Below are 27781 nucleotides of genomic sequence, written 5' to 3' on the forward strand. Positions count from 1 at the left end.
CAGTGCCAAAGAACATGCCAGACTGGGATAAGTTCTCAAACACGCCCACATCTCTCCCAGCCTGCTGCCCCTTGTGGCCACCACCTTGGCTGTCTTCATCTTTTTCTGGCCAAACCTCCCCAGACAGGTCTGCAGCCAAGGGTCCTGTTCCCTCACTCACCACCTCCAATCTCCTCTGAAACTGGCCGTTACCTCACCACACCTTGAGAAACGCTCTCAATCCCCTCTGGACCCACAGATCCTGGTGGCTGTTTCTCTCCCCAGCCCTCCTGACTTCCAAAGTGCACAGGGCCCTCCTCTCCCTCAGAGGCAGAACTGTTCCTCGTTCCCCTCTCCCAATTGTCGTGGGCCCTCTCCCCTCTCAGAGGCCATTCTGCCTTGGTGGCCACGCTGTGCACCAGGTCCCACTTCCATTCTGACTTGATCGTGCTCAACCCTCCTCCTGAAGCCGAGGTCCCTTTACAGTCTTGAGCTGTACAAACAGTGCTTAACAGACATCCTGTGAATACCCTGCGGACTCTACATTCTTCTCTCTATTCATGTCTCTCACCCCAAATTTCCCTCCCAACTCTCACTTCTCCCCAAGGCACCAACATCTCCCTGTCGCCCAAGGTTTTCTGTCTTCGCCTCCTAGGCCAAGGCAGCAAACAAGCTTCGTTCGGTCCAATCCCCCATGCACATTCTCTTTGTCCTCCACACGCACTCGCTTCTTATTCTCCTCCTGCCTCCAGCCACCCTTCTGTCCCCTGATATTCACCATCAAAAACAACCACAGCCCTCCAGCCACCACCATCTGGCCCCACTTTTCCAGCCTGCCCCACATCTCCCCACCCTGAGCCTTCTGCACCAGCCAGGTGGACCTCTGTGCCAGTCCCCAAACCAACTACGCTCAAGCCTATGCTCCCCTCCCCTTCCCAACACCTTCTAAAACCAACATTCTCTTTCTGGATGCCTCGTCAGTTCTTTTTTATCCTCCTAAACTTAGGTTAGGTACCTCCTCCTCTGGGAAGCTTTCCCTGACCAGGCCTGCCCATCTGATCTCCTCTTCCAAACCCCCTCCCAATTGACTGTGCTCCTCATATTTAAGCTTAACCATCCTTTAACCCCATCTAGATCACAAACACCCCTGCTTCACAAACAGAGGGAACCCACAGAGCAGGGATCCCTGAGAGTGGGGACCATATCTCCTTCATCTGTAACTCTCCCTTAGTCCAATCGTAACTCTGCTCCCAGAAGAACTCTGGAGTTGGAAAAAGCAAAAGCCAGACGGAACTACAGGTGACATCAGGGGGCAGATAAGGTACCAGAAATGAGCCAATGGGTCCTTTTCCCCTGCAGTGAAGGTGGGGTAGGGACACTCTTCTCCTTCCCCAGCCACACCCAGCAGTACCTGAAGAGGGGGACAGAGCAAGATGGGCATGGGAGCAGGGACTGACACCCAAAGGCTTGAACGAAAGGATGCTGATGGGATGTGCCACCCTCCCCTTGGTCCCTTCTTCCAGAGTGGACAATGCCTGAGTCTCAGCAGCCATCAAGGTACCTCACCAATGTGAGACTGAAAGCAGAAAGCTAGTCCCAAGAAAGAACTTTCCTGCAGACAAGAAGGTCATATTTGAATAGAGAGATGCCTCCAGGAACCCAAAGATCTGGGAGAGATTGACAAGGGAAGCACTTCTCCCCCCAATATATAAGGAGACAAGACAGGCCCTGGACCAGAGACAGGAGACTCCTCTCTGAGCCTTACTGGTGGTAGGAGAGAAACCAAGGCACAGAGAGAGGTGGCCTCTAGCTCAAATCACACAAAGTCTTGGGGAAAGGATGGGGGGAGGGGATGTAAAAGGCCCGGGGAGTTCAGGGCTCTGTTGCTGCAGCGACTGGGGACACATCAGATCCAACAGGACCATATCACAAAGGTGCCATCCCCACGTGTCTCAACTCCACTGCTGGATGGACCCTCAGGTTCAGAACAATCAGTCCCCAAGGTGTCCCCACCAATCCCTTGACCTCCAAGACTTGCTCCCTGCTCCTCTGCCCAGTCCAACAGCCTGAGTTAGAGGCTCTCTAGGCCTAATCGGGTGCTCCAAATTCCTGGACTGCAGGCAGTGGTCTGGAGGCTGAGCCCCCATCCCCTCCCTCCCCAGGCTCCAGGAAATGCCAACCAGGGCCACTGCCCAACTCGCCTGTTTTTCCCTCTCTGCCCTGGATGCCTCTCAGAATCGGAGAGGCTGGGGGCGGGGAGCATGGGGGCAGACCCCTCCCCTGCCAGCTGGCCCGCCCTGCCCCCTGCGCCCCCGCCGCGCCCCCGCCTGCAGCCTGGCCGCACTCACCTGCTCCCGCATCCGGTCCTGCTGACCGCGAAGGGCCAGGGCGTGCTGGGGGTACTTGCTCTTCAGGTGGTCCATGAAGGCATCGCGCTTGCGGTCCGCGTCCGCCTTCTGGAGCCCGCTGAGCGCCTCCAGGCTCTGGGCTGCGATCACCGTGTGCCGCCGCTCAGATGTGTGCACCAGCCCGACGTTGGAGAAGCGCCGGCCCCCGCTGCTCCCCCCGCCCCCGCCCCCGCCCCCCAGGGTCCGGTACTCCCGCGGGTACTCGGCATCGTCCGCAGACAGCATGGGGGGGCTGCTCCGCTCCGGATCTGCGAGAGGGGAGAGGGGACACGGCGGGGTCACGGCACGTCCAGCCTGGGGCTGCCCAGCTCCAACCCGGTCACAACGGGGAGGGGCGGGGCCGGGACTGGGAAGAGCAGAGAGGCCCAGGGGTGAGGCAGGTGCTGCCCACCCCCAACTACAGGTCAGAAGGAGCAGAGGGGGGACTGGAGTGGGAAATGAGCCTAGAGCATCAAGAAAGGGTGGAGAGCACAGGCAGGGTCCAGCTTCCTGCTCTTCTGCGGGGGGGGGGGGGGGGTGTTGGAGGGGTGACTGCAGGTGAGGTGCTGTCATTTGAGGCCAAAGAGGGTTTGGAAGCTGGAGTCCTGGACATCTATCTGGTCCCATATCCCCTTCCTCCTTCTTTATGCTGGTTTGAATAGGTGAGGGAAGAGGAGTTTCCTTCTGGATGCTTCCTGAAAGATGTAGAAAGGAGCCTGCTCTGTCCTCCTTTCAAGAGCATCCTGTAAGGAGAGTTGGGGGGGAGGGTGTCCCCAGCCTCTTCCCTCAGACTAGCATGTCCAGGACACTCTTGTCCTAAAGGCTGGGGGTTGGCTTGGAAAGGGGCCAGAACTAGGATACATAGGGGCGGGGTATGAAGGCAAAGGTCACGCGGGATTTCCCAAGGAGGTGGAGGCCCAGGGGCTGGGGTATGGGACCCTCTTTCCCCTCCCTTCCCTGAGACAGACAGATGGACAGACAGGAGAGGCTGAGCACAGAGAGGACAGTGAGAGATGGATTTGAGATAAACTCAAAGGAGAAAGAAAGCAGACAGAATAGCTCAAGCCCTCCTCCTGGAACCCTCCCGTGCCCTCCCCTCCCTCCCTCCAGTCTCCCCTCCCAGCACACACACAAGTTCAAGACCTGCAGGGGACAAAGGACAGTACAGAAGCGAGAAAGAGAGAAGGCCGGGGGTTGAGGTCCGCATGCAGAACTCTGAATCCCTTCCCCACGGCTGAGTTCCTGGCCTCCCCAGGCCCAGCCCTGCTGTCTCCCACCCTGAAACCTCAGTGTTGACCCTCCCACAGCCCAGCAGGAGACAGTGGCTCCAGAGGGTTCCAGGAGTGGCAGGAGTTGCTGGGCTTACCTCAGCCATATTCTTGGGCATAAAACAGGTTGCCCTCCCCAGCCCCAAAGTCATCTGCACTGGGAGGTAAACACCATCTTTCCGGCACAAGCCCAGCCCCACAATCCACCAGCCTCCAAACAGTGCCCCCAAGTGTAGCCTGGGTCTGGGGTGTCAGTGCCACGGCACACACATGCACCCCACACAGGGGCTAACTCAGGGTCCACTGGGGTGACAGAGGAGGCTGGGGATTCTGGGACCCAGCCAGGTTCCATCCAGCGCAGCCCCTGTCAGTCCCCTCCCGCCACACATCCACCGCCCATCAGGCCTGCTGCCAGGCCTGTCACCTCCTGTCCAACAAAGGAGGAGAGGGGAAATTCAGCCACCTTTCAGGAGAAGCCGCCCCTCACCCAACACACACACTCCTCCCTGGGCTGTGGCTGAGGCATGTACATCTTGGGGACAGCCCAAGAGGACCAAGCACCTTCCACCAAAACCAAGGGAAAAACGGCATCTGTGGACACTAATTTCTGCAACTTCCAAGGGTCTGCTGGACAGTCATCATCATGGCCTATGAGCCTCCCAGTACCCTGTCAGAGGGTGTTACTGTGGCCCCACTTCAGAGATGGGGCTACCGAGGTCAGAGAAGTCCATTGACATATCCAAAGCCACGCTGAGTGGTAGAGGCTAAATTTGACCCCAATACCTATTAGGTTTTCCCCACCCTCTCCCACCACACTTTCCTTATAGGCGACAATTGTCTATTGATGAAACACTGGCACACACCCCACCCCGCCCCTGCTGTCTCCCTTGGCGCTGGGTCTGGGGTCTTTCGCTCCTTCTTCCTCCAGGCACCTGTTCCTCACCACGGTCACCACCTCTGCTGTGCTCCCCAAAGTGAGGTCCAGATACGCAACAAACAACTTAGGGAGGAGCATTTTAAAATAATTTAATAGTTATATCTTTATTTTCATAAGGATTAGAAAAGCCCTAACTAGAAGGTCCAACCACTGATTTCATGGATATCAATTCCTTGGGGTGGCAGAGAGATAAGGTTTCTTTTAAGTAAATGTATTTAAGTTCAAAGTGCGCTAATGAAAAACATACCGAGTTAACACAGCGCAAAGGTCCATCGATAGGGAGGAAATTCGTGAACATGGCTCCTGGCTGAGCCAGGCTGGGAACCCTGGGGCCATCTTCGCAGGGACCCAGGACCTACCCTGGAGCTGGTGGCCACCCAGGATGGCCAGTGAATGTGGCTGGAAGGAAGTGACCTAATAATCATCCAGGAGAAAGAGGGGCCAACATGGGGGTGCTCTGGGCCCTGAAGAAATAGCCCAACCAGTCAGGGGGCTGCCTCCTCCCCACCCACCCTCAACACCAGCTGGAGGTTTGCAACCTCATCGAGTACGACTGAACAGGAGACCCTCTGTGGCCAAGGACCATGGACACTCCATAGCCCTCTCTTTGCCCAGGAGGGGGCAGGTTCTGCTCACGGCCTTGCTGCTGGAGCCTGGCTCTGGGGTCCTGCTCAGCTGTGCCTGAGCCAGAGGGATGTCTCCCTGTGCCAGGCAGCCAGGCTTGCCATGCCTCCTAGAGCTCTGGACACACGCCGGTGCATTGGGACAGGTCTCCACCTCTCATCTGCCCTCCTGGGCCCAGAACAGCAGCTCCTCCTGACCCTACCCTCCATGTTGGCACCTCCTTCCCTGGTTCCTAAGGAGGGAGTCTGGGGTGGGACAAACAGGGACTGTGGAGAGGTCCAGGGTCACCAGGCCCTTCCAGGTTGGTTAAAGGGGCCGAGGCAGGTCTGGGAGGGAGGGGTCCAGGCTACTAGAGCAGGCAGTGGGAAGGGCAAAGGGGAAGCAGCTGCGGGGACAGCCCTGTTGATGACTGCAGTCCTATAAATGGCATGTGGGCAGCGGTAGTGGGGAGGGGTGAGCAGGCCTGAGCAGAGAGTGAAGCGCAGACTAACTCCTCCTGCCTCCTGGAAGCCAGGACTCACCCCTCAGGTGCCCAGGCACTGACAGAGAGAGGGGTCAGGGATGAAGCAGCAGCTGGACTCTGTGGGGTGTCAGAGGGAGGGGAGTGGGCAGGAGATACAACTGCTGTCTCTGAGCGGTGGTGGGAAGAAGGGGCTTTGACTTGAAAAGATTTAGAATCTATTTAAGAACCTTTCAGATCCGTGGCTTTATTTAACAAAGACAGAGACTCAGCTGGGGAAAGAGATGAGGTCCCCGCATAACCCAGGGGTTCTAGCTCCCCTCCTTTCTGCAGGGCCCCAGTGGCCTGGGAGGACTGGCCTACGCTTCTGGGTTGGGGAACATCCTGTACCCTTAGGAGAAGCAGGCCCCTGGGAGCTCCAGGGCTCGGGCGTGAATGTATCCCTTTGAGCCTAGGCACCTGAAGTCTAGCACTGCCAGGAAAAAACTCAGGCGAGGGCCACTCTGGGTATAGAGTCAGCTCCTTCCCTGAGGCACCCTGGGTTAGCCATCCCTTTACTTATCCAGTCTATGAACAAATCTCTTCCTTCTGGGAGCCTGAGGGCACTAATCTGTGAAATGGGATGTTAACCTCTCAACCCTGCCCAGGGGTACTGAGTGAGGAGCTGGTAAGACAATGGAGGGGAAAGTACATTGTTTTGAATTAAAGACATTCTTGGCACAGAGCTGTTGGGCCCTAGCAGGACAGCTTCTCATTTCATTACCCCAAGCCTGCTCCAGCCCCACCAAGTCCTCACAGCCTCCCTGACCCTCCCTGGACGGAGCAGCCCGGCGAAGAGCCCGGGAGATCGTTTGCAATCTAGCGAGCAGTGGGCTCTGGGAAACCCAGCCCTGAGCAGATGGATGCTTCCTGTTCAGTGGCAGGGGTGGCGGTGAGGGGTCCATGCAGGCAGGGGTCTTGGGCGACCAGGGAGGCCTTGAAAGGGTACGCAGGGCTGGATTCTACTGGGGCAGGGACACAGGAATTGGAGGACTCAGGTGGAAAGGTAGAGGCAGGGAGCTCTGAGGGAAGGGGAAGGTGTGGGAAGCCCTGGAGGGGGAGCAGAGCGGGGGGGGGGGGGGTACACTGGAGAAGGGGCAGACTGTTGGGACTGAAGACCTCTGAGGGATGGGGTTGGGGAATCATTTGGGGCTGTAGGGTTTGCCACCTCTCCAAGGACTCTCAATGTGCAAAGCTGACCACAATTTTGAGTCAGAGATTCAAGCTACAGGGAAGATGCCTGGGACTCGTGAAATCCAGCTCAGAATAAGAAGAAGGGAATGGTGGGGAAGGCGGGCTCTGTCATCCTCAGCTCCGCCCTCCCAGCCTGGGCGGTGGGGAAGAGAAGGCTGCCAAGCCCAGAGTGACCAAGAAGAGGTTGGCGCCCCCCGGTGGCCGGCTGCAGAAAAAGGCACAGGGAAGAGAGCTACATTATTTGTTCCACCAATTTCAAATTCCATGTTTATTTATGAGCCTGATTTATTTTTATCCTCCATTGCATTCTTTTACGTGAGATCACTGTAACTCATGATGAGAATTAAGATTCCCTACGTTTTAGTGGCACCGTCTGGTAAGTCATCAAGCCCATTCCCACCTGGCATTTTTACCCAGATGTCACCATTTACTCTGGTTGCCCATGGCCAACGTTCACACATGACATCATCTTCAAAGGAAGAGAGTGTGGAGAAGAGAGGAGGTGAGGAAGAGGGAAGCAGAAGAAGAAGGGGAGAGAGTAGAGAGAAGAGCAAAGCTACAGGAGAGAGAAAAGGACTCTGGGGTCCCTGCTGGGAGGACCCGCAGCTCAGGACCTGGAGTTCAGGTCCCTGTCTCCCTCTCCCTGGAGATCAGGAGGCTGGTCAAGGTCCCTCCCTTGGGGATCTGAGAGGCCTCACAGGTGTGTCCCCATCCACTGCCTGGGCAGAGGTGGGGGCTAGGCACCAGCTCAGGAAGCCCAGTGGGGCCCGAAACATGGCGAACGGAGCGGTGCATGGAGACTGCTGGCAGGGCGGGGGGCCTCGCTCAGACCGCACAGCGCCTTGCCCAAAAACAACTTGCAGCTCAGAGCTCCCCAGTCCCACTGTCTGCAGCCAAAGCAAGAGGAGCCCAAGTCACCCAGGAAAAGCCCCGAGGCAACTGCCACCATCAATTGTGCTTGACAACTTCAGCCTGCTGGATGCCGGCTGCAGTCATGAAACACACTGTGCTGGGGGGTCAGAGGACAGAAGCCAAAGGTCAAGCTTGGCAGAGGCTGTGGGCCCCTTGACCAGGTGAGGGGATCAACCCTTGCCCACCCCCTGTCTTTGGGTGTCCCTGCTCTGGGCTCCGTGTGTGCCCAATGCCCCTCTGTCCCTGCCATGGGTCCTTGCAGCAGAAGCCCATCTGTGTCTGTTTTCTAAAACCATCTTTTCCACCCCATACCACAGCAACCAAAGTCATTTTCCAGGCAATTGCCTTTCTGTAAACATTCCTGTGTAATATCCCCCCAAATTGCTAATGCCCAACGCCCTGTTGAGTCTCCCTGTCACTCCAACCAGAGCCTCAGAGGTGGGGGTGGACAGCAGGGGCAAGGGCAGTCAGAGAGGAGGAGGCAGCTGGGCTGAGAATAGGGACAGGGCTTTATGTCCAGCTCCTGGCTCAGGGCGGGTGCCAGAAACCCCCACACCTGCCCCCTATATTTCCACATTCCCCACTAACCCAGCCACCTCCCCTGAATGTCAGCTACCTCAGAAGAGCCTGTCTGGGCTGGGAGGGAAAACAGAGAGGATGGGAAAGGGGAACCCCTGGGAGGGAGGCCTGAGAGGAAAGGGAGCTGACTTAAAAGCATGGAGGAGATGGTTAGACCATAAAGGTGACTTCCTGGTGATTGGGAGCAGGGACACTACAGAGTAGAGGGCAAGGCCAGGCGAGCTGTCATCACTGGGTCCCCAAGGAAAGCCAGCTCCCCTCCCTATGAAGTGTGAGAGGGAGGACAGAGGAGTGGGAAGAGGCCAGACAGAACCCACCTCCCCGAGAGGGACCAGTTCTTGGACACTGCAGTGGTGAGGGAGGCAGGTGAGGGCATCAGAGGCAGGTGACCTTGGCTGGTGACACACATGATGCCTCTCCCCAGCACCCAGCACTGACCTACAGGGCCACTGTGAAGGGCCCGGGGCAGGTGGATTCTCCTCACAGCACAGCAAGGGAAACTGAGGACCAGGGAGGTTGAGTAATTTAAGGATAGTCACCAGGTGGACTCCCTTCCCCAGGGCTCAGGGGGAAAGAGGGAGAACAGGGCTGTGGCCCACGACCCTCTGGTTTCCTCCACCCCCTTGCCCAGGAAGCCCTGCTGCACCGCAGCCCCAAGGGAAGCTGGGCATCCACACCCAGTGGGCTGGGGGCTGGGACCACAGAGCCCAGAGGGAGCGGGAGGCAAGGGAGAGTGCAGGGCACTGCCAGTCACAGCTTCACGCAGGCAGAAAAACACAAGCCAATTTGCACAGATTTAAAACCCACGGAAGGCCACTTAGTTGGTAAACGAGTTGGAATCTAATTAAAGGACCTTGCAGGGCTGAGGGAGGGAGAGCTCACCTGCCTGGGAGGAGCTGTTGCATGGAGGGGGGCCCAAGGGGGGTGAGGAGAGCAGCTCCCAGTAGAGCTTCTGCCCCCCCCCCAAAGAGAATGTGAAGGGAGCGGGTACTGGGTGCCCTGGGTGGGTGGGCACTGGCCCAGTCAGATGCTGCCTCTGCCAGCACTTCCTTCTCACCCCTCCCAAGGCTGTGACTCTGTCCTGCTGATCTGTCCACGTGCTCAGAGGGAGCACCTAGGGCAGGGCCTCGTCCCTCAAACTAGGCACATCCCAGGGCCAGGCCCATGTTCCCCCACCAGACTAGGGACTCGCCTAGGACAGAGCCTCCTTAGACTGGACAGTCCCTAGGGCAGGGCAGGGCAGTGCCTCCTCTGAGAAGCGATGGGGTAAGGCCCCTGTTTACCTCATCAGATTGGAAGCTCCCTCAGGCTGGGGCCTCTTGATGGCAGAGGGACCACTCCAACCAGACTGGGGGTCTTGCCGGACAGAACTGGGCGAGGCAAGGAGACCCACAGGCACGTCAGGAGCAGGCTGGGCCTCAGCACCGTCCCCCCAGCGGCCCCGGCTCTGCATGGCTGTGGAGCCCCTGCCTCGGCCCTGCGGCGCCCTGGCCCCACTGCCCACGTCCCCAGCCACACAGCACAGCAGCCCTCCAACCCTGCGGCTCTCTCTCCGAGGCAGGAGCGTGAACTCGAGACTGTTCTGCTCACCCGTCTCTGTCTTGAAAACCATGCTCTGCTCTCCCTCCTCTGACCAAGGAAACGAGGCACAGAGAACAAACCGGACCGGGTCATACAGGAGCTGGGGGCAGAGCCAGAAATAGAACCCAGGCGTCCTGGTTCTCAGGGACGAGGATTTTTCCACCCTTCTATGGCCCTTCCCAGAGAGCAACCGCCAAGGGAACCCCTCTCCAGGCAGCAGGCCCCAGGAGGCCACAGACTCACAGCCTCCCTAGGAGGGATCAGCAGAGAGGTGGAAAACGTGCCATGGAACCCTGGGCCCAACAGAGCAGAGCTGTGGGTCATAGCTCGGCCACCCCCCAGGTGCCCACCACAGGCAGGGGGATGCTCACCACTCAGAATCAGGGTCCCCGCATGGTGTCCTGACCACACTCTTCGAACAAGACCACCCCCTTTGCAAAAGAGCCAACAAGCCAGCCCCTTGACCAGAATTTCAGATATACTCCCCTCCCCCTTGTCCCCGCACACCTCCCCGAGCAAGGGCACCAAGCTATGGCATCACCAAAACTCACTGAACTGGGGGACGAGAAAGCTCTGTTCAAACCCAGCTCTGCCGTTGACTAGTTGCGCGACCTTGAGCATCAGCAGCCTCTCTGAGCTTCATTAGTTTTTGGTCTTCAAAGCTAGTAGCGCTCAGATAGGAATGCGGTGCACACTGCGCAAGGGCACCAGCCTAGGGACCAAGTGGGGGACAGTTCGCTCCTGATCTACCCAATCGCCCGACTTCCTCTCACTCTGCTGTCAGAATTTGATCAGACCCAGGACTGAAGGATTTTGATTTTTAGCTACTAATGAAGATCAGGAAGGGAGGGGGTGCAGAAGGGAGCACGTCACCCCGTCTGAAGCCTTTGCTGGAAAAGCCGTGAACAGCTCTGCCATGTGCCCACTCGGTGCCCCGTTCAAGCTGACTCCCGCGTGGCAGCTGTACCATCATGCGCCAGGGAAGGTGTCCTGTCAGCCTCACGTCTCCTTGGAGAGGCAGCAGAGAGGAACACAGGCCGGAGGAAGGGAAGGAGTGAACACGAGAGGGTGGGAAGACAGGGAGGTAGGCGCCGGTCCTCCCGGCTCTGCCACCTCTCCAAGGAGGCTGCCAGAGCTCCTCCCCCAAGGGACGGTCCAGCCTCAGGTGCTAAGGCCAGGGCAGTGGGTGTGTGCAAGGGACCTTTACCGTGCCCCTAAAGTCTGCCCAGGGGGAGCCATCCTGTTCCCATGGGAAGAGACCCCAATCTGTTGGAAGTGAGGGGTGGAAGCCCCATCCATCACCCGCCTCACCACAGGGAAGTGCTGTCAATACCCAGTAATCACCCAGGGCCTCGTAGGTAAATGCGGGGCAGGAGCCTCGGCTGGCCAGACCCCTTCACAGCCTCCTCAGCAACACCACCCCTCATGGGTCAGGCTCTCTCGGAGGCATTTCCCTGCCAGCACCCAGATAGCTGCCTTCGTCACCAAGATGGTCAAGGTCCCGCTGCCTCCGAGTCCAAGCACGCGCTTCTGCTCACTCACATTCTGCCGTCACCCTTGGGCACTATGGCTCGTGCCCACATGCCCAGCGCATGCTCACTCACACATGCACAGTCCCAAACCCTCACCTGCACCTGCATGCAGAGAGGCACACTGGGCCTGCGCAGATGCCACCCTGACTCACCACTCTGCCATCTTAGATGCCACAGGACAGATGAGGTGCTGTGCCCGAGGACACTGAGAGATGGCAGCACACCTGGGCGCTCCATCAGTGCGTCTCCCCCCTTGAGGTGCAAGACAGTAAGGACCCCATTAACCATCCTGAGTCCAGGTGCACCTTCTCAGGAGGGCAGTTTCCTCGGCCCCTCTCCTACTTTGTCAAGTTCAGTTTCACTGCTGAAGTGTTTACATTCTGTCTTGAAATAGATGTATGGGCCTAGTGACTTCAAGGCCACGCCACTCTGACCAATGTTCCACCAAGGCAATGCCAAGGACTGAGATGCTCCTCTCGGTCCTCCCAGCCCATGTTCTGCCTCTAGAGATGCTCAGCCTCCTCCCCAGGGTGGGGGGCTGCGAGCCTTTGACCTGCTTCCACCTGCTGCCACAGGGTGAAGGACACGGCTCAGCCCTCACCTCATGGGACAGTTACTCTCCTGCCCGGCAAGCCAACCAAGAATGTAGGGTGCCAGGGTTGGTACCCCGAGAGACTGCAGGAAGCAGGAGGAAGGGAGCCCGGAGTTCGGAGAAGGCAGGAGGAGACTCAGCGAATTTCCTGCCAACCCCTGGGTCCAGTCTGACCGGAGAAGCCCGATCAGATTCCAAGGGCATCTTTCGGAGGTTCTCCCTGTTGTCCAACCAGAACCTTCCCAGGATCCAGGAAGGTGGAGCACAGGCTGGAAGGCAGGGGAGAAATAAGCAGTCTCTCCATCTATCTGCAAAAGACCCGAACCCGCCCCGCCCCGCCCCACAGTCATGACAGACTACAGGGCTCTTGCGGCCATTATCGGTCACGTCTCAGAGTCACCTTGGGAGGCTGCTCTCCCCCATTCTGCAGGAGAAGAAGTGGAGGTTCAGGAAGGGGTGACTGTCCAGGGTCAGAGTTGAGCCTGATCTCAGCTGTGGGGATTCTCAGCCCAGGTCTCCCTTCCTTCCCTACACCTTGCTGCCCCCAAGGAAGATGCTGATCCTGCCACCAAGGCACCCCTGAGTCTTTGTCCAAGACACTGAGCCACAGCCCTGTGTCTCCTCCTTCTAGCCAACTCCCTGAGAAGGGAGCACTCAAACAGCCCTCTTCCCCAGAGAAGACAGACCCCAACCCCATCCTCTTCAAAGAGGCCGAGCACTGGAAGAGCCAAGGGACTCTCCCCAGGGCACTGCTGGGAGGCGGGAGGAGGGGCATGGGCAGAGCTGCCCCAGGGCCACAGAGGCCCAGGCCGGACAGGGCTGCACAGTCCTGAAAGAACCTCTGGGGAACCTACCTTCCCAGCCCTCTCTCGCACCGTAGCTGGGTGGTCTCCCCAGCCCCGCACAGGCTGTGCCTCCCTGTTTCAGGAACACCGTGCCGCCGGGGCTTGGATACCTCCAAGAACGGAGACTTCATTACAATCAAAGCACCAATCATCTTGTAGGGTTCTTGCTTCCTTACAATGAGCCAGCATCTGTGTCCATGGCCCGCACAGGGACCCAGGGACACAACCCCTCTCTTTGGAGGAAGATGGAGTGTCCTGAACCTGAATGTTCTCTCCTGAGCCCAACACCTCAGGTCCTTCTGTGTGGCCTGGCTTCTGCCCCCCTCCCCAGCCACCTGCACTGCCATCTGCTGGGTGAGCCCCATGTTGTCACCACCCCTCTTAGTTGGTGGCCTTCAAAACTACTCCAAAGGTCCAGATGAAGTCTGAGCAGCCCAGATGACCCCTTTCTGCTCTGTCCTCACAGGCCATCCCCTGCTCCCAGCATGTGTACCAGGGAAAGAAGCCCGGGGCAAACAGCCCTGCTCTGAGCCAGATGTCCCTTCCTGCCTCCTCCTCCTCACTCTCAGGCCTTCCCTGACCTCAGGCCTCAGGGTCAGCTGTACTCCTCCTGCCTGGATGGATGACTGTCCTGGCAAGGTCAGCTGATCCTGCCTGCTCCTTCCAGGCCCTTCCATCTGCCCTCAGTGCCTGGCCTCGCTGATGTGATTCAAGGAGTCGGCTCTGGGTCTTAGCCCCTTCCTAGCAACTAGGCCCCTCAGAGCCCCAGCAAGGCAGATCCAAGCTCGAGGCACCAAAGGGTATGCCCAGGAGTCTGTGGGCAGGCTGCTCTGCTTCTAATGCTCTAGTCCGTGGCCTCAGGGCCTGGATGCCCTGTCTGGCAGCCAACCATCTCAGGGGTATAGCCCAGTCGCACTTCGAGTACTGGAAAACCACAGCCCACAAGATAATATCTGATGCATATTAACCACACAGTGCTTCCTCTCCCCAGCCTACTTCCTCCTCCCCAGTGCTGCCCGTGTCCTGCTGCCAGAGGGCCCAGGCTTGGAATAAGAAGCTCCCCCACCCCTCGCTGCTTCCCTAACTGTGCCCTCAGTCTGTATCCCATGCTCGCACTGTGGCTAATTCTGGCGTCTCATCAGACAGTAATTATGGGGGAATCAGCAGTGCTGTCATCTCTGCAGCTCGGCACCTGTCACCCCGCCGCCATCCTCAGGCTGCTGGGATGAGACCAGAAGCTGCGGGAGGAGGGGTGCACTGGAGTGAGTGGCACCCTCCTTGCCTTTGCAGCCTCATCTCTTCCACCCTACCTGCACACAGGCATGCAGTGCATGTCAGCCAGGAGGGTACTGGGTGCTGTGTCCTGTGTCACAGGCACACACACTCATGGCCAAACAGAGTGGGAAGGACACAGCAAGCTAAGGCCCAAATCTTGCCTCGGCCACTTCCCATACACACAACCTTGAACAAGTCATTTTAATTTTCTGGCCATCAGTTTCCTTAAGAGCAAAATGGGAAAAATGATGCCTGCCTTGGGAAGATGGAAAGAAAGAAATATGTAAAGTTAGCGCAGTGCCTGGCACATGTATGATTGTGTATTCGTTCAGTAAACAATTAGTATACATCTACTGTGTGCTGGGCAATGTGAGGATGCCAAGATAAATTAATCACAGGTTAGCAAGAATCACACTGGGGCCACACTGAAATGTAGGCATTTTGTTTGGCTGGTGGTGTTTTGTTTTCTTTTCTTTGAATTTTCATGCCTTTAAAGGGCATCTGTGCTCTTCTCCTCACCACAGTCCCCACCATTCCCTATTGTCCTCATCCACTGCTTCACCATGTCCTGCCCCTGAAGGCACCGAGTTTGCGGTCCCCAAGAGTAAACGTGGTAGGTTCTTATGTCCAGAAACAATGGCCACAAGAGATCTGATGGTGCTGTGGGAGCTCAGAGGGGTCAGCCAGAGGTGGTCCGGGAGGGGCACTTCAGGGGGTGCTGGCTAAGGAATGGAAGTGACAAAGGGAAGGTATTCCTGGAAGAAGAATCTCAGAAGTGAAGGCGCACGGAGGGAAAGGCCAGGCCTCATGGGAGCTGGTGGAGACAGATATCTCAGGAGGTCCCTCCGGGTGTTGTCCTAGCCCCAGGCTTCCTCACCTCCCATGTCTCCAGCACCCTCCAGAATACTTTCCTAGGTGGTCTTATTGGTGGAGCTATAAGACCATCTCCCCTTGTCTCACAACCAAGCAGCTGTCACAACCAAGCCACTGAGTCACTGTCCCCATGGGTCTTTTCCTCCAGGTGGAACAGAACTCTGCTAGAACCAAAAGGAGGTCTGCCAATGGGAACTAACATCCACCCTCCCCTCCCCACCCAACCTCAGTCTCTAAGTCTCCCCAGGAACAGAACCAGAAACGGGGTTGGAAGAGGAAGATGGAGATGAATCTCAGTTAGTTTTCAGAGGCATGAACCACAGAGAAACCCTGCTGGGGAGAGCGCAGAAGTGAGGCGAAGGTGCACCACTCCACATACAGCACGAGGTTCGAGGCTAGATCTAAGAGAGGCAGAAGGAAGCAGGAGAAGGGCTGAGGCTGCTGCGCTGGATTATCTGTGTGATCTTGGGCATGTAACTTAACCCCTCTGGTCTGTCTCCTTCCCTGTAAATGAGACAAGAGCATCAAGCTCACAGGATGGTTGGAAGGATGAAATGAACTAACACATGGACAGAGCTTAATGTAGCATCTATGGCTCATTAGCCACAGATGACTTTTCCCCCCAACTCAGCAGCAACTAAATGAGCCCCTCCACCCCTTGCCAGCCCTCCACTCTCCACTCCCTTCTCTGCCCACAGAGGGAGTCGAAGGTCTCTTCTATGCAACCAGAGTCAACATTGAGAGGTTGACCCCACTGTGTCCACCTCCGTGGACGCCTCCCCACCCCTACCCCAGGCGTCATACTAACAATCCTTCACAGCGCTTGTTCAAAACCCACCCATGTCTCATTCCACTCTGGGTGGCAAATCAGGACATGCTTGCTCCCCCCTTTACAGAGGTGGAAAGTACATCTTGAAAGGTATTGAGCTCCCTGCCTGTGGAAATATTCCCGAAGAGGGTGGGTGAGAGAGAGACGCATTCGGCCCAGTCCCTGGTTCCCTGCCTCTGGGCCCACCCTGCAGGCCCTCTGCTGTTTCTGTGGGGAAGGGGAGGGGGCTGCAAGACCAGGACAACAGGGCAGAGGGGAAGCACTGCAGTCTCTAGTGGTCTCTAGTCACTCCTGCCTTCTCCTGGCAACAGCGGAGGATGGGGGAGGGAAGGGAGCAGTGCCGTTGCTCTTTTAGGAAAACGGTAATTTTAATTAAGAGGCAGACAAACGAGTGCTCTGCATTTTGTCTCCGAGCAAAGTTATTAAAAAGCCATCAAGGCGGCGGCAGCCACAGAGGCAAGGAGAGCTGCCTCCCCAGGCTGCCTGCCCGGATTGGGGCTAGGGCATCCTTCAGGGAGGGGATTCTGCAGCCCCTTTCCCAAGGTGGGGGCAGCACTCAGACAGCACCCAGCGCACAGCCCGCCCACCCCCAGAGCAGGGAGGGGCTACAGAAAGGGAACCGGCAACTGCGCAGCCCCCGCTGTGGGCCAGGCTCTGGACAAGCCGCTGCTTTTCCTGTACTCTTAACAACGTGCGTGGCAGGTGTTCTTGCACCGTTTTACCCGCAAGAACATGGAGACTCAGAAAGAGCAAGTGGTCTGCCCTAGGCCACACAGCTAGGAAATAGCTTAACTGAGGTTTAGAACCCAGGTCAGGCTGACTCAAGTTCAGAATTCCAGATTGCTGGTCCTGGACACAGAAGTAGGGGTGGGCTCCTTGCCCGTTGTCCCCTCCATGCCTGGGCTCCCTGGGGCCCTCTGAAGTGGCCTCGGCTCTGGCCCAACAATGCTGCCTGTAGCCCCCAGGGCCACCAGGGAATGGGGCTGATCACTGCTTGCTTTGGTGGGGGCGCACTGCTAGAGGCACTTCATTGGGTCAACACTCTACAAGGACATAAAGTACCTAGCAGCTGCCAGCAGAGGGAGCAGGGGCGGATGGGGCCTCAGTGAACATAGAGTCAGAGCCCTGGGAGGGGGACAGACCCTCAACACTCATTTGGCCAGGCCATAGCCCCAGGTCCCACAGCTGGCGGATTCAGACAACCCCTTGAGTTCTACTGGCTCACCTGTCTTGGTCACTCTTGGACTCTGAGTCTAGCCCAGTGACTGGCACAGAGAAGGTATTCAATAAATCTTTTTTGAATGAATCAGTGGATGATTACATGAAGGAATGAACAAACAACTGAATAAATGAAATGAGATCTCAGGTTTGCAAGTGTCTATAAACTAAACAAAGATGTATTGGGGTTGGATGTGGCCCCATCTTCTCCCATCCCCCACCTTCTAGCCATGGCTGGATTAGGGGCTCCCTGTGAGAAGGGCCCCTTGCTCCTGACCCCCTCCCCCAAGGCCACCAGTCCCCTCAGCAGAGGGCTCCTGTCTCCTCCACCCTCCCCAGTTACATGGAAGCTTTGCCGCCAGCACACACATGTACATGCACACATGCTTGCACACGCTCGCTAACTCACATGCACACACATGCACACAGACACATTCTCTGCCAGGCAAGGTGAAGGTGCCCTCCCCAGGATCAGGTCTCTGCTGTCCCCTCCCCTGGCAAAGGTCTGGGCCCACCAGGGATGGCCCCCTCCCCCAGTCCGGGCCCTCTAGGCTGGGGAGAGGCATCTGGCTGAGGAGCAGTGGAGTGGAATGGTGGGGGAGGCCTCCCTCCTGGCTTACCAACCTGGAGACTTTAAACAGAGGGAACAGAGTCCTGGAGGCTTCCCTCCCGCTGCACGCTGGAGCCCTGGGTGAGGGACAGGAAAGGAGGAAAGTCGTGAATGAATGGCCAGAGCTGGGGGAGAGGAGTCAGAGAGAGGAAGGGGCTGGGGCACGGCTCCCAAACTGGGATGAGCTGGGCAGGGGCCTTGGGCCAGGGGGGAGGGGGCAGGGACAGCCAGGCAGAGCCTTAGGAGCTGTCCCTTTGGGGGTCGCTGGGGCTGGGGGCAGGCAGAATAGAGGCTGGGTGTTGAAGGAAGAACAGGGGCTGAGGGAGCAGACACTGGTGGGAGACAAACAGAGGACAGACAGCAGGACACACAGGAAGCACAGGGGCCCCAGAATGAGGTCCCCAGGACAGACAGCCTATAAGCTTGTTCTCCCAGAAATGGGACAGACTCTTTCCTGGGGTGCCCCCAAAGATCCTAAATGACAGAGCCTCGGAGGGCTCATCTGCCTCCCCAACCAAAGTCACCCTATTCTGGAAGGTGGGCGGGTTCAGAGTCAGAGGGCCTGCTATCAAGGCTCTGCTGACAACCCTATCCCTGCCCGAGACCCCCTTCTGCTCCACTCAGCCCCTAACCCTGAGGAAGGTCCCCCTCCCCTGACTGTAGCAGGAAACAGGCATTTCACACCCAACAGCATTCACACACTTGCACTGGGATGGGCTGTGCAGGAAAAGGCGCCCCTGCCCCAAACTGCCCGAAGCTCTACACCCCCAACCCTCAAACTGCAAGGCAGGGTGCCCCAAATGTCCATTATAGTCACCTCTTCTCACCCTACAGGGAAGTCCTTCTAACTGTGCTGTCTCCCTCATGCTGCAGTAGTTACCCCTTATCCGCATTCTGCAGTTTCAGTTACCCGTGGTCAACTGCAGTCCAAAAATATTCCATGTAAAATTCCAGAAATAAACAATTCATAAGTTTTATTTTATTTGTTTTAATCCTCACTCGAGGATATTTTTTCTATTTATCTTCAGAGAGAGAGAGGAAGAGAGAAAAACATCGACTTGAAAGGGACACATCGACTGGTTGCCTCCCGCACGACCCCGACCAGGGCCAGGGACAAATCACAACCGAGGTACATGCCCTTGGCCAGAATCGAACCCGCAACTCATTGGTCCACGGGCCGACGCTCTAACCGCTGAGCCAATCCGGCCAGGGCACAATTCGTAAGTGTTAAGTCGTGCACCATCCTAAGGAGCACGAGGAAACCTGGCACCTTCCTGCTCTGTCCCACCTACGACGTGACTCATCCTCTGTCCAGTGTTCCTACTGTGTCCGCCCCCCACAGTTCGCAGAGCTCGGTTGTCCGATCCATCGTCAGTATCCCAGTGCTTGTGCTCAGGGAACCCTTATTTTACTTAATAATGCCCCCAAAGTCATTCACGTAACTTTTATTACAGTGCATTGTTAGAACTGTTCTATTTTATTATTAGTTATTATGGTTAATCTCTTGCTGTGCCTAATTTATAAATTAAATTTTATCATAGGTATGGATAAGTAGGAAAAAACATAATATGCATAGGGTCCACAGTCTCAGGCATCCACTGGAGGTCCTGGAACGTTACCCCGCAGACAAGGGGGACTACTGTATCTGTCTCTAGTCACCCTGGGATGAGCAGCATCAAGGCCAATCCTGCTGTGGCCCGGGGAACCCTCTTGGGCACAGGCCTCACTTGGCTGGCTCAGACCCATCCACACCCACATCACGTCTGGCTGCAAGCGTCTGCAGAGCCCCCTGCCAATCTCATGGTTCCAATTTTCCCACCGATTACCCAAGACGCAGGCATCCCAGGGAGAAACAACTGTTGTATCCAAATGTTGGGCTATTGACTAGGGGAAGAAATCAAGAATGCTCACTAACATGTCTAGCCCCAGAGGACTTCCTGGATGAGGCAGTGGGGGGTCGTGGGTGGGGTGTGGACAGAGGGCCACAGGGGCGGGGGAGTGAAGACTCCAGAGGACTGGCTCCCTTCTCACCACAAGCCATAAGGGGCGGCTCCAGGGGTCCAGCCCCAGATAGGCTGAGATCTAAAACCCAAATCTGGTTTTCTCACGTAAGCTGCTTCCTCCAGGGAGAAAGTTCTCCCATTCGATCATTTAATTGGAGAGAGAGGAGGAAGATGAAGACAAAGAAATTACTACCTATTGGAGGTTTATGATGTGCCAGGAACTGGGCCTGTATTAGCCCCAATTTACAGATGAGGACATTGAGCTCCAGAGGTGAAGTGATTTTCCCAAAACCACACAGTGAGTCAGCGCTGGGATGCCAGCCCAGATTTGTCGGACTCCAGAACCTGAGCTCTTGACCACTGAGCTAAGCTGCCTCCCATCCACTCTCCCCTGTCTAGGCTATCTCCCATGCAGTGCCCTCTGGGAAGTTCTGCCTTAAGTCTAACCTCCATGCTCCAGTATAAACTATTTCTTAAGGAAGAGAAGGCTTCGCTTCAGTATCTTTCTGCCTCATCCTAGGGGTGGGAGGCAGATTCTAACCCTGGGCTGCTGATGAACCAGGGACCAGGGGTGAGCTGTTGGGTCCAGGAGTTCCTGAGCTTCATCTTTTTTGTTTGTTAATCCTCACCTGAGGATTTTTTTTTTCCATTGATTTTTAGAGTAGAAGGGAGGGAGGGAGAGGGAGAGAGAAAGATACATCGATGTGTCTCTTTGGTTGGTTGCCTCCCACACAATCCTGACAAGGACTAGGGATCAAACCCAGGTATGCGCCCTTGATGAGGAATCAAACCCTCGACCCTTCAGTGCACGGGCCAGTGCTCTAACCACTGAACAACACCAGCCAGGCCCCGAGCTTCGTCTTTAAATGACTCCTGGCTCTCCAGGAGCCCCTCTCTTGCTCTCCCACCTCCGTCATGGAAGAGGGTCAGGAAGCCCCTCAAAGGCCTTCTTGTTTTAACATCCAGAAATTCCCTGAGCACTCTGGATAGGGAGAGCCTAAAAAGTGGGGGGGGCTGGCAAGTCCTAAGTCAGAGCCCTCTTTTCTTCAGAGCCCTAACTTTCTTAGGAGGCTGGGACAAGAATGGAAATTCATCAGGCCAGTCTGGCCACTGAGGAGGTGGGGCAGACAGAGTAGGCAGGGGACAGCCCAGGAGAGCAGGCAGAGAGGCTGGGCATGTCTGCAAGGGCTTCAGTGAGCCTCAGAGTGCCTTCCCGATGAGCAGGATCCTTAATTCTTCCCCAATAAGGCAGATGTGGGTGTCTGGGGTGACACCACAGATGCACCCTGTGTCTGCAATTATCATACGCCCTGGGGATGGGGGAACACTCCCCTTCCACCACCTATGCTCTGTACAAGCCTCTCTAGCCAGGGCCCCTCCGTGGGGTGTCTGGGTCTGGGTCTCTAGCCACTCTGTGGCTGGGGTGGAAAAGCCAGTGCGGGCGTGAGGATGTTTGCAGAGGTGAAGAAGGCAGGCCTGTGAAAATCCGCCTCCTTCCCAGTCTTACGTGACTCCACACCGGGACATGCAGACAACTGGGCCAGGTGGCTGAGGCTACCAAGAACCAGGAAGAGATTGTCCCGGAGAGGAGCCACCAGCTGGAGGGGCCTCAGTGGGAGAAAATACGAACTGGATCACAGTCCCTGGCTGGAATGGAGTGTGACTAGGTAGTTCTGCAGGGGTGGGAGGAAAACAGAGTTTATGATTCAGATGATAGCTGAATCCTATAGCCACTCCCTTATCTACCCTCCAGGCTGAGAGGACAGATTTAGGCAAGTATGCCTTTGGAGCAGGAGGGACTGTAAGGTGTGTGTGTGCACACATGCACACCAGTATTCTCTTGGGCCAAATTTCCATTTTTCCTGGTTTAGCTAGAGCTGGGAAATATTCTTCCCATCCTCTATGTGGACAGGCATGTATTATCTAGGAGAGAGGAGGTGGATAGAAACTGACAGCTAGAAAGGGTCTTAGAGATTCTCTGGTTCCACCCTCTTCCCACACCAAGGACACTGACGACCAGAGCAAAGAACTTGCCCCAGGTCACAGCAGTAGGGGAAGTAGACATGCTGACTCCAGTTCAGTGCTTTCTCTTTACATTGTTCTTCACCTCTCTGTCCTCGGGGATCAAAGAGTGACGTCCCTGTCCCCTTCTTTCCCCCAGCAGCTCTGAACCCCTCTCCATCATGGCCCCCTGCACTCTGCCAACCACAACAGCCACGAGGTTCAACCAAGTTCCTCAGGTCATCTCAAAGGTCATACCAACCAGTCCCCTGCCCCTAGCCTACTCATGCTCATACACACCTGTCATTGAGGAAAAAGATGCAGAAAACACCACCAGAGCTCCCCACCCTGGAGTGGCCACCTTCACACGACCACCCTTGGCACACCACCGCCACCAGGCGTGTTCCTTCCTGTCTAACCTCCATTCCTCTTACTGCAGCAGGGCCTGCTTTCTCTCCAGCTGACCTGAGCAAAGACAGGAGGAGGGGGAGAAGAACAGGTTTCCCCGGCCTCCAACCCCTTCTGTTTGCCCAGCAGCAGCAGAAAGAGGGCAGGGTATCCCAGGGTGGCTGGGCCCCGAGCCCAGGGCATGCGTGGGGCGCGAAGGGCGCGGTGGGGGAGGAGCAGACTGAGTGTGGGAGAAACCGCTCTTCTGGGAATGGTTCCTCCAACTCCTCACCCCCTGTAAAATCCTAAATCTCAGGCTCTGGGGAGGGTCTTCTCCGGGTTCAGAGACATCTGTTCCCACCCCCATTCCATTTATTGTTTATTACGTGTCAGAAACTCTGCGGGACATTTTCATCTATTATTTCATTTAATTTTCACAACAATTTCATGGTCAGAAACTAATCTTCCCCTGGGACAGTCCCTCCCTAAGACTAAATCTAACCTGATCCCTTTTGCTGCATTGCCTCAGGCCCAGTTCTCCTTGGTGGTGAAGGGCGTTTTGCTCCTGTCTTCAGAAATTCCCACCATTACTCAGAGGCCCCACATTATCTTCTCCAGACATCAACCTTTACCCCAGTCTTGCCTCATGTGAGGGGCATTACAGGGGTGAAGGGAACTGAGGCAGGACTAGGGCTGGGATCAGGGCACTGGCCTGGGCCAGACATAGATAGAAAACGTACCAGGTGGCAGGGAGGAGGCCCTGGGGGTAGTCCCCATGAGGTCAGGCTGGGCCAGTGGAGGTGGGGGCAAAACCGAGCAGTAGGTTCTCCTTCCCTCCCTAGTGATGTTTGTAACTCTTGCAGGGGGCAGGGAGCCGGGGACCTCACCTTTAGTGTGGTGACTGGGCAGGGCTGAGATGCAAAGACTAGTTCTCTCTCAGTGACCATCTCTCAGGTCCCAGGTCCAGCCACACATACCCAGAGCCCAGGGGGCTGACAGAAGGGGGCAAGGGCACACGGCAACAGGACTTGCCCTGGGCTTGGGTGGGAGCTGAAGCCAGAGGAGGAAATCTTACACCTAGCTCAGCTCCTGACATCCTGAGGGTACTCAGGCCTCCTGGTGCAGGAGGGAGACACCCAGGCCCCTCTGCCAGCTTCATGGGGTTCTACACACCCTGTGGTAGCCATGGGCAACTTTAGTGAATTTACACAGCACTTGGCTTCCTTGTTTGGACCTTTTGGAACAAAAGGGATGAGGGCAAAGGCCCCTTCCACTAGGGTTTTCCCCCCATCCTGCCCCCAGCAGGGCCGGAACTCTGGGGCCAGACCCCTCCCCAGGGAATGCTCCAGCCTCTGTTTCCACCCCTTGGGAGATTTGAGCAGGGAAAGCATGAGCCAATGGGCAAGGGGAATGGGAACGGTGGGTGGGACTCTTGTCCCTGTGGGTGGCACCTTCTCCCTTCAAGCAGTCATCATTAATATATGCAAAGCATATGCAAATCATCCAGAAGAGAGACACAACACGGGCGGAATGTCAGAAGAGACCTTGAAGATGATCCATCCCATACCTCCTCCTTTCACAGGTGAGGAAAAGGCCCTACCAAGAAGGGACTTGCTCAAGGTCATTTGAACAATTGGGCACTGAGGATGGAGCCTAATGAGGTCTTTACTTGGTCCAGTGCTCTCCCCATGACAGTCTTGTCTTTCATATGGGGGTTTACAAGGTGGCAAAGGGGCACAGGGTCTAGATGGGGCTCCAGAAAGGCCTATCAAAATGCCACCTTGCTGCCTCTGAGCCTGGAGATGGTACAGTGAGTGAGGGGAACAGTGGGCAGCAATGCCTGGGAGAGTGGGTGACCAGGAGGGCGGAGGGGCCAGAGGCTGGAGGCATTGTTTTCCTGCCGAAGGCAGCAGAACTGGAGTCTGAAGCCCAATGTCAGAGCAAGGTGCCTGCTGTGGTGCGGGGAGGGGACGACGCCCTTCCTACGCACACACATCCCTAAGTGCTCGGAAGCCCCTTCCGTCTGGACTCTGATGACTGTGGCACCTGACAGACCGTAATAAACCCAGGCCCATCCCTTCCTGACTGCAGCTGCCCTCCCACCCCCCAACTGGGCTTCTCAACCTTCTACACTAGACACTCCTAGAAAGCAGGACCTAGGCTGGGGAAAGGAAGAGAGACAGATGGGAGTGGGCAGACAGAAAAGAAAAGGGGAAACTGAGGAGCAGAGGGGGAGACAAGGGGGTAGGGAGCATAAAGGGCAGAGCAGGAGAAACAGGGGCAGAGAAAGGGGAGGTCACAGAGAAGGAAGTGGGGGAACTGAGGGCACAGAAGGGACTGTGGGAATAGGGAGCAGAGAGGGGAGGGCTCCCAGCCTCCGGAACTGAAGGACAAAGCTGGAGCCTGGGTATGGGGCATAGGAATCCCATCAAGGCCTGAGGCTGTCTGGCAGGATTTGGGGAACATGCCCTTGCCCCTCTGCCCACCTCCCCAACAACTCCCCAGGCTACCAGGAAATCAGTCCTCCCTCCTCTGCCTTCCTCCCTCCCTCTCTCCATACCTCTCCCCCTCCCTCTCTCCCTCCCTCCTCCTTCCCTTGGGGCAGGCAAGCCTGCTTCCTAGCCAAATCCAAAGCCTTCATCTCCGCTTTTCAGAGCTGGGAATGAAAGAAGGGGAAGCGAATGCAGACCTCAAACCGCTGACGGCCAGATTTTTATTATCTTTGCTCAAATAGGCCCTAGGAAGTCAACAAGGGAATCTTCAAAGAGCATCTCAGTGGCTCACTGAAGCTTGCACCTGCACTGACTCCCCCACAGCAGGCAGCCAGAGCTTGGGGGACACAATCTGTCCCCCAACTCTCACCAAGCCCAGAGACCAGATCCGAAGCTGCCAGGAGCCTCACCCTCAGCCCCCGTGCCTAGGCAGGGGCCACTGGGCCAAGCAGCCAGGCTCAAAGGCCAGACCCAGGCCCACTGGGCCTCAGAGCGGTCTCTGTCCCTCTCAGAACCTCGAGGACACAAGGAAGGAAGAAACAGGATCTCCTTGCCAGGGCTTGGAGGAGATAAGTGCTTGGGATTCCTCGAAAGAGAAGCTTTTGTGGCAAGCCCTAGATCCTTCCCCTAGATCCTGCCCCTGAACTCTCTGCCTGCCCCACCTCCACAGATCCCCTCAATTGCTTCCTGACTCCCCTTCACAGAAGCCCTCCCAACCACAGCAGCCTCTCCATTCCTGATCCCAGGCCCACTACTCAGGATGATCCTTGAACCCCAGACAGCTCCTTCCATTCAAATCCTTAACTGCATCTGCCTTCTTTCCCCAAGACCTAACCTCAGGTGGGGGTGGCGCTAAAAAACCCTTCAAAACACCCTCCCCCTCCGAAGCTTGGGTTTTGTTAGAGAAAGCCAAGGTTGGCATTGGGCAGATGGCAGTCATGCCACCAACCACCACCACCACCACCCCACCCGCCAGCTCTGACCACACCATTGAGATCAATGCCTGAAGCCAAAGAAGGAATCAATGGTTCTTAATTAAACCCTTTTTTCCAGGATGGGTCCCTGGCCAGAGAGAGAGAGAGAAAGAGCATCCGAGGCTCTGCATCCCAGCACCCAACCTTGTTATAAATCTTTAAGAAATCTGTAGCCCAGCAGGAATCAGGTCTTAAAGACCCCAGAACTCCCACATTAGACAATGAGAAAACCTGGAGTCAGGGCAGGTCTCATTCCCAGGGACCCTTCCCATAGGAGAGCTCTCCCTCAACACTCAGCACTGCCTGAGGACCACAGCTGCTTCTTCCAGATCCCCGGAGCACATGGGGGGACCCAAGTCTCCATCCCAGCCCGAGGGTCATCATGACCAGCCATCCTGGTAAGAGCGGAAGAAGCGGGGCTGGGGGGGCACTGGACAAAGACCCTTTTGTCCTCAAGGCGGGGTGGCAGGAAGCCAGGACACAGCCTTTACACTCACTGCCAGTGGTGCCTGGGTGCCAGGCAGTCTGGGTTGGGGGAATCTTATTCTTGGAACCTCCACCCTAATGCCCATAGCTCTCACCCCAGCCCTTGCTTTCATACCAGGCCATCAGCTAAGTCTCTGCCCCATCAACTCTCAGCTTGCCTGGAGCCCCCTTCCTGTGTTAATGCCGGGCCCTGACACTTGCCCACAGTAGCTCCAACACCAAGCAGAAACAGCAAAAGCCTCACACATAAACCATAACTATCCTCCACATACATACAAACGCACAGCCTTGCCAGAAACCACCACCATCACTGCTGCCACCAATGATGACAGAGCCTCATACTTTCACAGTGACAGTCTTCATCAAATGCATCATCAATTCTTTAACATCAGCAACACAGATACGCAAGGGAATGAGGGAAACTGAGGCACAGAGTTAGACAGCAAAGCAGCTGGCTCAAGGTCACCCGGACCAAGATATCAAGAGTTCCACCCCCACCCCAAGTGCTCAAACCCCAAGCCAAATAAATATTCAGACCCACAAGCCTGGAAGTCTGGTCAGATACTCCCCACTCCCAGCCTTCATCTGTTTCCCAAAACAACAGTAGCTCCAACATCTTATGAAAGGCTTCAGCCAGGAACCCTCAGCTCAGGGAACCCACTTTCCTTAAAGTTGGGGGCTGAAAGACCTCCTGGTTGCATAGTATTTGGGAAGACCGAAAGACAGTCCGGGACCCCCTCCTTACACAATCCCTGTTCCTGCTCACCTGGCTCTCTTGGGCCCCCGGGGTCCTTCGGTCCGGTCTCCTCCCTGGGAGATCGGGAGCTGCCCTCAGCTGTCCTCTCCCACCAGGCCAGGGCAAAGCGCCGGAGGCACTGCCACGGCTGCATGGGGAGGGGTGGGGCGGGGGTGCTCGCACTAGCAGCCGCACGCACCGCACTGGGCCCTGCCAGCCGAGCTGCGGAGGCACCCGGCCGGCCCCCTCGGCTTCCACCAGCATCCTGCTGCCCCCACCGATAGGACTCGGAGCTAGTCGGGGAGCTTCTGACGTAGCAGGGGGGTGCGTGGGAGGGGAGGGGGAGCCAGGGCGCATCCCCTTCCCAGCCCCGCCCCCTGCCCCTCAGCCTCCAGCAGTACCTAACTCCACACTAACCCCAGATGCTCTGCCCAGCTGGGGGCGCCCTCCCCTGCCCTTAAGAGGGAGGGCTTAAGATCAAATGCCCCTCCCCAACCCCTCCCTCTCATGGCCCCTCCCTACCCGCCCGCTGAGCTGGAAGCGGGTCCCCAGTTTCTGCAACTGCTGCCTAGGCTCCGAGGTCTCCAGGGCTAGGGCCTCGAGGTGAGGGGGAGGTGGTGGTGGTGGTGGTGGGGAATAGAAGCTTGTATCCTGGCAACACAGTCAACCCCAGAATGCACGCATCCCCTTCTTTTCCTGGGGGACTGGCTCAAAGCGCCTACCACCACCACCCAAGTGCGTGCACCCCATTCTGGGACCTGAGGAAGAGGCCTTTGATGCTCCCCCACTTGTCCATTCCCTTCGCCTCTCCTTCATCCTCCTCTTCCTCCACCTTGGATGGTCCCCTCCCCTCCCCCACTGTCTTCACCATCCATCCCCCCTTCTTCGTCTTCCCCCTCCCCCCTCCACACATAACCCTCTAAATTTTAACCCCTCAGGCCCCCTCTTCCGGCATTACGAGGCCCTCC

At 56.7% G+C, this 27781-nt stretch overlaps 1 protein-coding gene across 1 annotated transcript in view; it reads right to left on the minus strand.

Moving 5' to 3' along the window:
- Positions 1 to 26967, minus strand: part of SRCIN1 (SRC kinase signaling inhibitor 1) — a 65722-nt gene extending 38755 nt beyond the window's left edge. The window contains 2 exon segments of the mRNA XM_036268823.1: positions 2328 to 2635; positions 26844 to 26967. Coding sequence (XP_036124716.1) covers positions 2328 to 2635; positions 26844 to 26967 — 432 coding nt within the window.
- Positions 26968 to 27781: the final 814 nt, after the last annotated feature.

Source organism: Molossus molossus, unplaced genomic scaffold, assembly GCF_014108415.1.
Source record: "Molossus molossus isolate mMolMol1 unplaced genomic scaffold, mMolMol1.p scaffold_m16_p_19, whole genome shotgun sequence".
NCBI lineage: Eukaryota > Metazoa > Chordata > Mammalia > Chiroptera > Molossidae > Molossus > Molossus molossus.